Below are 14,214 nucleotides of genomic sequence, written 5' to 3' on the forward strand. Positions count from 1 at the left end.
GCGATGCACTTTATTATAATTAGTTATCATTTACTGTTTTTATGACATTTGAAGAAGAATATTCCAATTTTGTTTGTCTTCAAAGAAGGTCACTATTTCTAATAAAAAAAACAATACATATATATATATATATATATATATTCTGGAGGTTTTTTTCTTTACATTTCTTTAATAAAATGCTTTATTACTGTTCTAAAATTATTCGTTATCAATAGTTATTTTATTAGATTTGAAAAATATTCAAAATTATAGAATACAATAACCGGATTCCATTCAAAATAAAATACTCCATGTTCAAGGCAGATCGTATTTCCATCCATTGGCCGAGGCCTTGGCAGAGGAGAACACCGACGTTCCGGGTCCGAAAACCGAGCACATATTCAGAATCAGGGGAATAAAACCTGTCTGCTAAAATCGTATTCCACAAGTAAATATTGCACTTATCCATGGTTGAATCACATATACTGTATATTTGCGCGATTACACGTGAATTAGCGGGATCTTCTGAGTCCTTGCTGCAACAGATATGCAGCAAAACCGGAGGCGGTGTGTACTGAAGGACAGCAGATAGCGCTGCAGTTATGCAGCGGAGCAGATACGCATCCACTGGAAATCCACGGTAAAGCTTTACACACCTCAGGTGTTGCAGAGCTGAGAAGACGAACACTCCACTGAGCAGCAGCAGCGTGAGGACGTAGGGGTAAACCAGTAAGGTACTGGCCAGACGCTCCAGGGTGTCCAGTGGTAGCACGCCAAACGCCTCCTCACACAGATACAGACTGGCATCAAAGTCCCTATAGGAAAATATACAGAATGAAAATCTCCTCAGGGATTCATTAATTAATAATAACACTCAAGTCCATTATTAGTATTGCATTTTTTTAAGGTTATCTTTCCTCAGGAACAGGTCTGTACTTCATCGTTTTGTTTGAGGGACAATGATCCACGAATGGAGAACAGAAAAAAACAATTGCTTTATTTATAAATAGAAATACACAAAATGACTCAAAACATAAAATGACCCCAAAGAGAAACACAACAACCACCTAAACCAGGGGTGTGCAACCTGCGGCTCTGGAACCTCCTGTGGCTCTTTGACTCTTTTACAATGGCTCCCTATAGCTTGAGATAAAATACTAAAATAATGAATTGTTATTTCTTACAGAGGGTATTAACAGATTAATGACATTAACTTCAAATAAAATTATGATAAAACCATTTGTTAACCTAAAAATAACTATAATAAATATAAATATTATAATTCTGCCACCTCCCTAGAAAAAAATGATAATCACGATTATTTTAGTCATAACTGAAATCACGATTATTCAAACGATTATTTGTCAACCAAAAAGTTATTTATCTTTTGTACAAAAAAAAACATAAATTATATTCTTTAAACATAAATACAATCCTTCAAACACGTACACTTTTGCACAAAACAAAACACCTTTTGTAAGTGATGTTTCTTTGCTCTAGGTCTTCATCATCAAACCCAAAGTGTTTTCATATCAGAGACGTTGACTTGTCTTGTTTGTTTACCAGCGTTTTTGCTGCGTTTCTCCTGCCATTGAGTTGGCCTACAGGCTAGCTTTGGCTCCTTTCTTCTCTATTATGTCATGTTTGTAATCGTTGGGTGTAAAAATCAAAATCGTAATCAAATTTCGATTAATTGATTAGTCCTACTCCCTACTTAACCGTATATAGACTTTTCCTGCTCCTGTGGCTTAAGTTTTAAATCCCAGTGCCTGTATTCACAAAGCGTCTTAAGGCTAAAAGTAGTGCTTAGTAATGTGACTTTTGGGAAAATCTTAGAACTCCTTGAATTTAAAATTTTTCTTAGAATTTTACCGAGTTAGGATAAAAGTAATTTACAAAGCATCTTAGGCCCTAATAGAGCAAAGGTGAAAAACTGTTAGTAGTGAAAAGGACTTTAAGAATCCTAAAAGAGAGGACAAAGAGATATTATCTGTATGTTTGATGACAGTGATTTAATAAGACGTTACCGGCTTATGTTAATCATTATTAATATTATTATTATTATGTTAGTGTTTATGGTTTGTTTTAGTTTTTTTCACACCATCCACCAAGTTCTATTGTTTTAAACTCTAACTGGGAATAAAACTATTGTGATTGTGACTTTTCTCAAACAGTAATAGCAGCCTTGTATTGCTGTGTGATTTGTTCGCTCCTTTCTCTGTGTGCTGTAATCTCCGCCCTCGCTTTAATTGCAGCAGGTAACGGCGCTTCACACTCGTATCTTGTGCCACAGGAGAGGGAGAGATGCATTGATTAGCAGGGCTAGCAATCACAGTAATTACTGACAGCTGTGTCTGCTCCACTATTAATATCAAATACATAAAGTGGTGAAAATACCAACGTGGGCAGTTAACTACAATAAGTAAATCAATATAATAATCGGCATGTGAATGAGGTTCAAACATTTTAAGATGTGTACAAATTAATTTGCTGAATGAAATTAATTTCATGATTACACATTTCTTAATGCAGTCCAACTATTATCAGTTGATTTTATTCTGGGTTTTTTTTCCTTCCAATCACAGCTCTTAGCAGACTGCATTGTACCCAGCAACAGGGTCAACCACACCTCCACACTAAGATACACATTTCTGTCCCTTGTTGCTCAGAGTTCCTTGCTAGGAATTTTTTTGGCTAAGTTAGGAACTCTCTGAGAAGCTTTGTGAACACGGGCACTGGTAAGATAACTAAACTAACAAAAAGACTATTCTGGAAGAAAAAATAGTTTTCATTTGTGTGGGGAAAGTCTTATTTAACTGCCAACATGACGGCTTAATATGCATGCTTGAAATGTTGTAAGAAATTAGCAAATTGCTTTTTGTAGCTTTTCAATTACATTAACTCTAAAAAAAAATGTTGTTTACATAACACTATTTTATCTAATTTCAATTGTATAGAATTTTACACACACTATTGTCTTCACTGAGAAGATTTTTTTGGGTTTTCTTTGGCTCTGGAAGGACTTTAATCCAGGTTAGATCAGACAAAATGGCTCCTTTAAGAGTAAAAGTTGCAGACTGCGGCCTTAAACAAACAAAATGAATACAACAACAAATTACAGAATAGCTTCAAAGACACACACTGTTTACAAAATTAAACAAAACAAATACAGAATAGATAGTCACCCAAAAATGACAGAAAAATACACAAATTACAAGAACACAAATATTTAAAAAACACACAAAATGACTACAGACAAAACATCAAAAACATTTTCCCCTTGTATTAATGCTCTGATTTTTTCATTATTCTAAATGCTGAATATTGATTATGTGGCCCTCTGATCAGATACAATCACGTGTTTGTGGCCCCTGCTGTGGTAGTTGTCCATCCCTGGTCTAAAGGCATATTTACTGAATAATATCACTGCTAAAGTTAGAGCAAGCTCTTTTCTCTTTTATTTTACTAAAGCAGGGTTAATGGTTCCTGATCCTGACTTAATATTAACACTTGTTGTTGTTCTGCAGTTTGGTTCTACTCTGTCACTGAGGTGCAGAGGCTTCACTTTCCCTCAAAGGTAAAAGCTGCCAAAGATCAAGCCTTGAAAAAACACCAGGAGAGAAGATACGAGTCTGTAAGTAAAAAAGAAGAAGAGGAGCAACGTATTATCCACAGCCTACTGAATAATTGAGGGGCTGCTGGTGTAGCAGTAGGTTGTTGTGCTGTGTTATCTGTCACCCTGGAGCAGCTATCCACTAGATGAGCTGTACCACACACACACACACACACACACACACACACACACACACACACACACACACACACACACACACACACACACACACACACACACACACACACACACACACACACACACACACACACACACACACACACACACACACACACACACACACAGTGATGGATGGTGTTCGCCCACCATCTATTATTCACACACATTACCACCCCAGATGCTCCAACACTGCTCAGAGTCTCACTCGCTCACTGTCGGACGATGATGCTTGTTCACAAACATTAAAGGTACATTGTTGACGTGTCGGCCATGCGTTCGTACCTCGTGGGCCCCAGGCCAAACTTAGACTTGATGAATTTAAAGATGTGCTCGTCTGATCGCAGCTGCAGGGCTTTCTGTAAACACAGGAAAGGTCAGCGTGTCAGGAGCAAAGATCAGCTCGTTCTCAGAGAATAAATACAGCAGCTTTAGGTCAAAGAGTGTGTGGTTCATGAGACACGTGTGAGTAAGGGGTTAAAGCAGTGGTTGGTGACCCCATTTCTATATCACAAGTTTCTGTTCAACCCACAGCAGAGCTTAATTTAGGCTGGATCTTGCCGGTGCTTGACTGGCACTTATTTGATTGGATCCAGCACCTCATTAAAAAAAAAAAGAGAGAAAAAAATTCCAACCCCTTTTTAACTTTTAGGTGTTTAATTACATTTTGAAGTATTATATTTGTGTCTTTTTTTGTTGAAATCACTGGAAATTTCAATGTAAATAGAAAATTGAATGTAGACACACAGCACGAATGTGAAGCAGAGAGTGAGTCAAGCCACGCCCCCATGCTACGAAGGTGATTTAGCGCAAAAATTGTTTCTCTGTCAGCGCTGAAGACCATAGAAAATGGCTAAAAAAGAGCTTTTTTAAAGCCAATAAATAAAGCTAAGCCTGAGGTAAAGGTTGTTTGTGTGGAAATCGCAGAGGAGAGAAGCAGCAACGCAGTAGCAGTTAACGTAGCGACTAGCAGCAATAGCAGTTAGCTTAGCGGCTAGCAGCAGTAGCAGTTAGCTTAGCGACTAGCAGCAGTAGCACTTAGCTTAGCGACTAGCAGCAGTAGCAGTTAGCTTAGCGGCGAGCAGCACCTGTCCTGTACCTATCCAGTGGACATGAGGAGGATTATCAAAGACAAGACAGGCCTTGGCTGATAAATATGTTAAAAATTCTCTATGGCGGTTTTTTTGGCTGTTTTGAAAAATAAAAGATAAGCACGCTTTTTATTTTTATTTTCTGCTCTGCTGCTGATTCATTAGATGAGTTATGACCTTATGTTATGGGTGTAAAAGTTTATAAATATTTTGTATTTGTAGGTTTTTGTGTCCTGAAAGTTTAATGACCTTTGTGGCTAAATTAGCAGTGATCTTGTGCTGTCCTTGGTCCTGAAACATGGCAGATTTTGACAGCTGTCACTCAGAGAGAGAGACGAATGCTCTGTAACGGAGATCATCTGTGATTCTTTAACGCTGATTAGTTGCATGTGTTCATGTGATATTATTGGTTCATTTAGTGACATTTTTGTCTCTCTCTTCATCCCAGAACAACACCTGACGTTTGCTCCGGGACCTGATGATTTACATGAGGATTTGCACTGACCCCCAGAGACTTATTTCCTCTAAAGTTAGTTTTTTGATCATATTGTTTATACCAGGGGTGTCAAACTAAATTTAGTTCAAGGGCCAAATACAGAGCAGTTTAATCTTAAGTGGGCCACAGATTTTATGCCCTAGTTTGCACTTCTACGTACACATAAAATACAAAATATGTAAGAAACTGACAATATCCAAGCAATAAGTGACAAATATCAGTTCAACCAGCATCTTCACTTTACATTTCCTATAATGTTTGACACATTTCTATTTAATTAAGGGAAATGTGTAAAAAATCTTACGAAAACCTTCAATTTTCCTCAAATTTTGAGTTTAACATTAAAAATGACTGCAATCGTGTGATATAAGCACCAGGGAAACTGTGAGCACCTGCAATTATTACTGTTTTTGTTACTTTACTTTCGCCTTAAGACCAAATTGGATGGTCTAAAGGGCCTGATTTGGCCCCTGAGCCTTGGGTTTGACCCGTGGTTTATACTGTTACAAATACAGAGAAAACTGTGTCACAGACTGAGTTTACCTTGTACTGAGATCAATTATTAGCATATATGCACATGCGCGCTACCGGAAAATGAATTTTTGCTAAAACAATATATATAATTTAGTTCTGTTTATATTTGTTTTCAAAGTGAACGACTATGTGTTTTATTAGTGTATTGGATTAGGTTAGGGTTAGGGTTGCATGCGCGCACATGTGCATATATGCTCATAATCGATCTCACTACGAGATAAACGCAGTCCGTGACACCGGTATTAGTGACAACATGCACCAGCTCAGATGTGTTTACACTGCATTTTATTTGAACTAAATCTATATTTGAGAAAGTTAAAGTATAGTATTATGCGTGGTGTTTTCATTTTTAAAAAAATCATATATATTTAAGCCCTTTGAGCTTTCTCCCTCTTCTTGCGCTGTATCGCTATTTAATTGTGCAATTAAAAAAAAGAGGAAATGATGAGTTGTAACTCCAAAACATGCATCAGCTCAGATATGTTTATACTGCCTTTTGTTTTTAACTAAATTCATATTTGAAAAAGTGAAAATATAGAAATATAGTTTGAGATTGTGTGTGTGTGTGTGTGTGTGTGTGGGGGGGGAGGGGTTCATTTAAAAATATATATATATATTATTATTCAAATGCTTTCTGCCTCTTCCTGCACCATATTTCTATAATAACATAAATATAATTTTTATTTTTTTTTTGTATTACTAGACATTTCAGTTGACCCCATTTCTTTTCCAGGTGACCCCACATGGGGTCCCAACTCCATTGAGACGGTATGAGCACCTTGGTCAGGTAGTTGATGGTGAAGGTGAGCAGGAGAACGAGGGAGCTGTGAAGAACGACTTTACCCAGACGAAGCAGCAGACCTCCAGTCTTCAGACCAGTCTGCATCAACAAATAAACACCAGTTAAAAGTCATGAATTTAGTGAATCATTCCCATCACTGACATTTAAAATCCAGCTGTTGATAATACAGATGCAGGTCATTTTCTAGGTCACTTTTAAAACCGTGACATTCCAATAATTAATGCAATAAAAGTACCTGCTTTTAACAGATGAATTTGAACTAAAAGCAAACACATTGTTGGCCTAAAGTCCAGTGAAGTTAGCTTGTAAATGGAGGCAAATAAAATAACTTAACTTAAAGTTCATATGTTATGTTAATTTCAGGAAATTTACTTTGATCTCCTGACATGTTTTGACTGCCAACTGTCAGTCTTCCTCAGAGGCATCTACTAACAGTTGGCAGTCAAAACATGTCAGGGGATCAAAGTAAATTTCCTGAAAAAATGTGTCTGAATAAATGAAACCATAACATATTATTTATTTAAAAAAGGAGACAAAGTTGCTGGATTCAACTTACAGTAGCTGGAGATGATAATTATTTTTATCATGTTAAATTAAACATTACATTAAAGTTATATAGTAAAGGTAATTTAGTAAAGGTAAAATTAAATTAAATTATATTGGACAAGTTGAGTTTGGGGAAACTTTTTCATACAATAAACTTTATTAAAGGTGCAGTCTGTAACTCTTATAAAAGTGACTTTTTGTCATATTTGCTAAAGCTGTCACTATATAAGGACAGCTTTACATCAGACTAGTAGTTTCTGAAAAAAAAAAAACAGACTCATTAAGGCGTAGAGGATGGAATTGGTGACTTTTCTGCTTGAAAGGTAATTACTGCTGCTTGATTTACATTACATTTGATTTGTAATTGTTACACTAGAACTCTGTAGTGCATGTGTTGTTCATGTACGCGCAGCACACAGTGACACAGTGTCACTGGCTGCCGTAGGTGACACTGTGTTGTTGCTGCTGCTGAGGTGTGTGCACATAGAGAGAGAGAAGCGCTGCAGTAATATGCTTTGAACAGTGCATGTTATATTACTGTGATGTTGCTGTCAGACTAACGTTAGCTTGTTAGCTCCTCTGAGGGAGGCACTTTGGAAAGTTTGGAGGCAGGGCAAGACAGCAGCGGGGAGGGAGGGGGGAGAGAGGGATCTGAGAGTTGCGGACTGCACCTTTAAAAATTAAAATGAAATTGTTAATTATAACTGGATGTTGGGAAGCTATTTCACTTTATGTTTAAGGAAGGTCAATTAAGTAAAGATAGTTAATTTGCTTATCCTATTTAAAATTTTTTGTTGTAAAGCTAAGATTTTGACAAAGTTAAAACATTTAAAAGTAAAAACATAATTTGTGAGAAAAGAATGTTGAATTCAAGTGTTTGTGCTGATATTTGTTTGTTTTTCTGTTACAATTCAAGGTTTTTCACCTGAGAATCCTCACCTGTTCAATGTTAAAATCAACAAACTCATAAATAAAACAACTTTATTGGAAATTAACTGCTTCATTTCGTGAGCGGAATCTAGTTTTGAAACTCCAGTAGACGCTACAAAATCCCTCATAGATCAATAAAACAAAGATTATTTACTGAGATGTAAAAAGTTTACATTAGCACTCAAAAGTTTGTTTTGATCTCCACTGTAAACCCTCGGTTTATTGACATTGTCAGAAAAGTTTGGTGCAAAGCATTGTGGGATTAATTCTTAATCCAAGTCCCCCCGTTTGTCCGACGACAACATTTTGCTCAGAATATTATGAAAAAAACAACTATAGTGATGAATACGTGATAACACAATAGATTTATTTCTTTTGTTTTAATATTTACGCTCATCTCCTGCCACACCACTGTATATTTTCAGTTCATGTTCTAATCAAGATCCTTTCCATCATTTAAAAAACTAGTACAGTGCCCGTCGGAAGTATGTATTCATGTGGGAGCATAAGGGGTATATTTGGGGATGCAAAATGTGGGTGCAATTTTCCTGGTTTAATTCTATGGAACATGTGCAGGACTTCATCACTTTTATATTTCTTTGTATGGTGCACTTTTCTGTAACGTATGTTTTTTGGAGTCATATGTATTTGTGTATCTTTCTGTTGTCTTTTTGTGCATAAATGTTTGCTGTTTTTTTAATTTGTTTTTTTTGTAATGTATTTTTTTTTTTAAGTCGGAAGTATGTATTCATATAGTGGGAGCTTAAGAGGAGTTGTCAATTATGGGCATAATAATAACAACATACTCTGTATGTAATGTACAGTGCCCGTCGAAAGTATGCATTCATGTGGGATTATAAATATTTAGTTTTGTGTATTTTGAGTCATTTTCATATTTTTTGTTGTCGTTTAGTGTGTGTGTGTGCCTGTCTAACTTTCACTAAACGTATCTATTTTCATCTATGTAGCACCGTTTACTGATCTGACTCAACACTACAGTCACTACCACCCAATGGACGGGTGTCGTGACACAGACTGTAACCGGACTAAATGGTGGTCCGTTACACACGCGTAGACGGTGATCGATAGTGAAGCGCACCTGATCGGTGTGTGTGAGACTCTCTACCTTGGACACAAATCTCCTCCGTTGGTTCTCTCACACACACGCGCGCGCTGCTGAGAAATGTGCAGCTTTCAACACAGCAGCCATTGCCCTCAATAACTTCCGGGTGAGGTCTGTCCGGTCTAAATAGCGTACGGTCAAACTAACATGAAAATAAACGTTTTGAAATGTCATCACCAAATAAAGAACAGTAAAAAAGTATTTTTCCTCAAAAGAGAAAAGAGAAGTCCACGGGAGCTCGTGCACGCACCGGAAGTGAGCTGTGCTGTGAAATAGATATAGATGGTGCGCTAGCGCCCCCTCACACCCTGAGGTCAAAAGTTGAATAGGTTTAATTTCTGGGCCGTCCAGAAGTGAAATAAAATTAAAATTAAATTAAAATAAACATTTTGAAATGACCAAATTACTCCAAAATAACAGATACACACACTCTGGGTATTTGGAACCCATTGACCGAGTTTCAGGTCGAACTCGCACCACGTCGGGGAGATATTTGCTCCACGCACGCACACACAGACCTCCCTTGAAATATAGTATAGATGATCATTTTTTAGCAAAAATAAAAAAATGTCAAATCACATATTTTTAATGCTTTCAGTTGTTTGTTTACATTCTCTTTCAATTACGTTGACTGACTTTTTTTCCAATTACAAATAAAATTCATTTTTTTTCCTCCAATTCTATTACAATTACATTCTCAATTACAATTAATCACAATGACTGTGCCTTTAATAAATAACCCTTATAAAACAGAACCTTCCTCCTGTGTTAGCTTTCTGTTAGCATCTCTAATGCTAATTGGTCAGTTTGACCCATGTCTTAAATCAGCTGTAAAATAAACTAAAATATATGAACTATCACTTAATGAGTTTCCTATCTCTCGATTACCTTGTTAGGGTTCCTAATCAATGACAATATTGGTATTAACATTTTTGTTGTGGGCTTTTTTATGTCAGTATAGCCCTAGATTTGTTTATTTTTTTTAATGTTATATTGATCCTTAAGAGAACTGACTATTAAACCTGATATGAAACATATTTTATTAATTATTAACTACATATGTGTAAGACATAGATGTGTGGTTCAGTTCAGTTTTTATACAATTTTCATGTCAATTACAAAGTCAGTTATCTAAACTCAGGTACATTCCAATTATGATTACAAAAGCAACTGATTTTGCCACTTACAATTACAATTATATTTATGTCATAATTGTAATTAGTCATCAATTACAATTGTAATAGACCCCAACCCTGTCTCCAGCAACTTTAAATTAAACACAGCAGCGTAACAACAAACAACATGAGTTCTTTACCTCAATGACAATCACATAAAAACAGGAACATCATGATGATTCGTTTATTTCTCAGACTTTTATGAATTTTGCCTCACACACACACACACACAGACACACAGACAGACACGCAGACACAGACACACAGACACACACACGCTACACAATTATTACACACTGCTGTGATCATGATGTCAGGGCTGAAGTGTGTTGACCAAAAACTAAATTACACAGTAGTTAATTCTAAAGTCCCTCCACATCTCATGTTCTGAATCATCCTCCAGCCCTAACAACACTTTTTCATCCTGTCACATTAAACGTTTCTGTAATTGTTAGTGTGATAACATCCATACTCATCTAAATTAAATTTACAGCTGACGGGAAAATGTGTGTCGTGCATTTAAATTGGACTTATCTACAGCACACACACACACACACACACACACACACACACACACACACACACACACACACACACACACACACACACACACACACACACACACACACACACACACACACACACACACACACACACACACACACACACACACACACACACACACACACCAGCTCCATGTTTTATTTGGGTTTCACTTACGTTACAGTGTCTGATGAAGAGCGCGGACACAATGAAGCTGAGGACCAGGGACCCCAGAATCATGGAGTTACAGAACTGGAGCAGCCACACACTCAACAAACCACTCACCTGAACCAGGTACAGAGTGGTCACCTAGGCAACACACACAGGAAACAAGAAATCAATCTCTGACATACAGTAAAAAATTATATTTATCAAAGAAACCAAGAGACAGTTTAAAATGTGCCATTTATTCATACCTCACGCATGTTACTGACATAGATTAAAGTATAAGTCCACCCTAAAACCACATTTTATTTCTGCTGAATATATATATGATTAGGTATGAAGTAATATAGTTTAGACTTAATTTAATTTCACTTAATTTGCCCCTGATGAGTCACTTGAACATAGCCGTGCTTTTTGGTCACTCCTTCACTTCATCACTTCAGTGACATGATGACCAGGGAAGCCGGTGACAGGGGAGAGAGAGGGTTGATCGCTTCCTCTCAGACTGTACGTAACACTTATCATTACAGCAATGCTTTTACAGTTTAAATGATCAACTTAAGGAGTTACTAAAGGATGAGTTCACCCAGAATGTAGGTTTATTCAAGAAGCGCTTTAATTTTGCCCCGGTAAGTTGAGGAAGTGTAGTACAGCCCTCCACTACTGCCGTCTCACTGTAGTGGGAGGGAGGGGCTGCAGCCTCGGCTCTACAGACCATGAAGGACAAGGCAGTTGTCACTTGAAGGGGCTTGAAAAGTTCAAATTTTTCAATTTTGAGCGACTAGGACGCGCAGGACCTAGTCGCTGGAATAGTGTAAGTCGGGTTACTTGAAGGGAGTCCGCTTCAGATTGGGTCATTTACATTGATTTAGAATGTAATATTGTCGCTTCAGTTACTTCAGTTGGGTTTGGTGTTAAAGGTGCAGTCACACCGAAAGCAACTTCAGCGACTAGAACAGATTCAATATCAATGTAAATGATGCAACGTCAATCAACCTCCCTTCAAGCGACGTGACTCACGCAATTCCAGGGACTTAATCGCGCTCTCTGATTTGCTGGAAGTCACACAAAGTTTCAAATTTTGAACTTTTCAAGCAACTTCGAGTGACGCTGTGTTCTGACATTTCATTGGCAACAAGTTTCTCCCTCCATCACGGGTGGTCGATAAAGAGAGCAAAAAGAGCAACTGTGATAAAGCGACTCATCACAGGTGATTTAAGTAACTATAGTCGCAGAAGTCGAGATTGGTGTGAACCGTAAGTACAGTCATTTCCGGTCTAGAAAGCGAAACGCTGTATTGGCCGCATTTCAATAATTTAGCAATTTTTCAAGAAAAAGTCACACAAAGGCCACATCGTCACATAGGCCGCACTCTATTGGCTGATGAAAGTGCCCTTCAAATGACTCGGCTAATCAGAACGGGTGGGTAGGAGGGCTGCTAGACTCAAGGTAGGTTTAACAGAGATTTCCGTGTTTCAACTGATACGTTTTCTTCTCCATATGAAGTCTCCTCCTCACTGCTCCACGTCTGCATATCAGTCCATTTACAGCTTTTTATTGGATTCAGACTGATACAGCGCTTTGACAAGTCCAGACTCCAGAGTCAGAATACGGACCCTAGGTTCCAAAAGTGGGGTACGAAAATTGTGATAGAGGGTACATGAATAAAAACTAAAAACTGTAAACTAGAATATTAATAGACCAACAGTCTGGAGCCTCTATGCATTGCCACAAATTACACATTAGCCGATGTAAGACTATCCATGGTGACAGAGACACGATCTCATCTAAAAACTGCAAATATGACGAGAGCTATACATGCTTTTTTTAATATACATTATTATTCCTCAACAGGATAGGTAAAATTCAGAGACAAATTTTACTGTAGGGCTACATTGCATCTTTATATGACATTACATGACTGGTTCCCAACCTTTTTTAGATTGTGACCCCATTTTAATATCACAAATTTTTTGACGTCTCCAGAGACTTTTTCATTCTTTCTAGAATTAGCGTTTGATAATGTTTGTTGTTGCCAGGATTAGTGCGCAAAGTGATAAAATGCATTTTATTTAAACTAGATTTATATTTAAGAAAAATTTCAGTTGTTTAAGATTTATTTGTGCGTGTGGTGTTTATCTAATATCTAAAAGACTTTAAAAATACATTTTTTTATTATTATAAATTAATAGAGGGACCTAATTTGAATTCCAGGCAACCCCACATGGGGTCACGACACCAAGGTTGAAAATGACTACATTATATTATTAAGTTGTTTTTTTTTAAAGTGTGCAGCGGTAGGGGGTACATTTATCCTTACATAAGCTTCTCCATCAGCCTCAGAGTCAAGGGTGTATCCATGACACAATGACTGATAACAATAATTCAGTGGGAATGCGCTCAATTTAATGTAAACAGTTTCATCAGTCCGTCTTAACAGTAATTTCACTGGTCTCATGTGACGGAGCTCAATTTTTTGGCGGCATGAAGCTTGTAAAGCTGGAATAAATCCACAAATCAGCCGCGTCATAGTTTAAGCCGCATGGTTCAAAGCGTGGGAAAAAAGTAGCGGCTTAAGAGGAAGGCGGAGTACAGAGGGAATCTTGGCCCTGCTGCGATCATACCTGAGCAGTCGTCAGGAAGTCGACACAATCCAGGGTGTAAATGATGAGAGCCTGAACCAGAAGAATGAACTGGTTGAACTGCCACGTCAGACAGAAGCAGAACGTGGTCACGTACATCAACCATACCATCACCTTCTAAAGAGAGAACACACACAGACAAAATAATAAGATAAAGACACACTTAAAGAAGTATTAAAGGGATCCTCCACCATTTTTTTACCAATGTGGCCTAAAATCTTTGAAATATCCTTATTAGTAGATATATGTCTAACAAAACACATTTTTTAGCCCCATAATCATTAAATTGCCTTTATAAAAATAGGACTACTTTACAGTTTTAGAGCCTGTGTTCTTCCATCTTGAAATCACATGATTGATGATGTCATACGTTCCCACTGCCTGTAAACATCCCATTG

General features: G+C 37.3%; 1 protein-coding gene across 5 annotated transcripts in view; it reads right to left on the minus strand.

The window, feature by feature from the left end:
* dpy19l3 (dpy-19 like C-mannosyltransferase 3) overlaps positions 1–14,214 on the minus strand; it is a 78,527-nt gene that overhangs the window by 41,682 nt on the left and 22,631 nt on the right. For all 5 annotated transcript variants that reach the window (XM_028439546.1, XM_028439555.1, XM_028439563.1 and 2 more), the window contains 5 exons: positions 13,799–13,933; positions 11,187–11,318; positions 6,669–6,770; positions 4,055–4,128; positions 636–794 (listed from right to left, as the gene is read on the minus strand). In XM_028439546.1, the coding sequence (XP_028295347.1) occupies positions 636–794; positions 4,055–4,128; positions 6,669–6,770; positions 11,187–11,318; positions 13,799–13,933 (602 nt within the window). The remainder of the gene's footprint in view (positions 1–635; positions 795–4,054; positions 4,129–6,668; positions 6,771–11,186; positions 11,319–13,798; positions 13,934–14,214) is intronic.

This window comes from Gouania willdenowi, chromosome 3 (genome assembly GCF_900634775.1).
Source record: "Gouania willdenowi chromosome 3, fGouWil2.1, whole genome shotgun sequence".
NCBI classification, from domain to species: Eukaryota; Metazoa; Chordata; class Actinopteri; order Blenniiformes; family Gobiesocidae; genus Gouania; species Gouania willdenowi.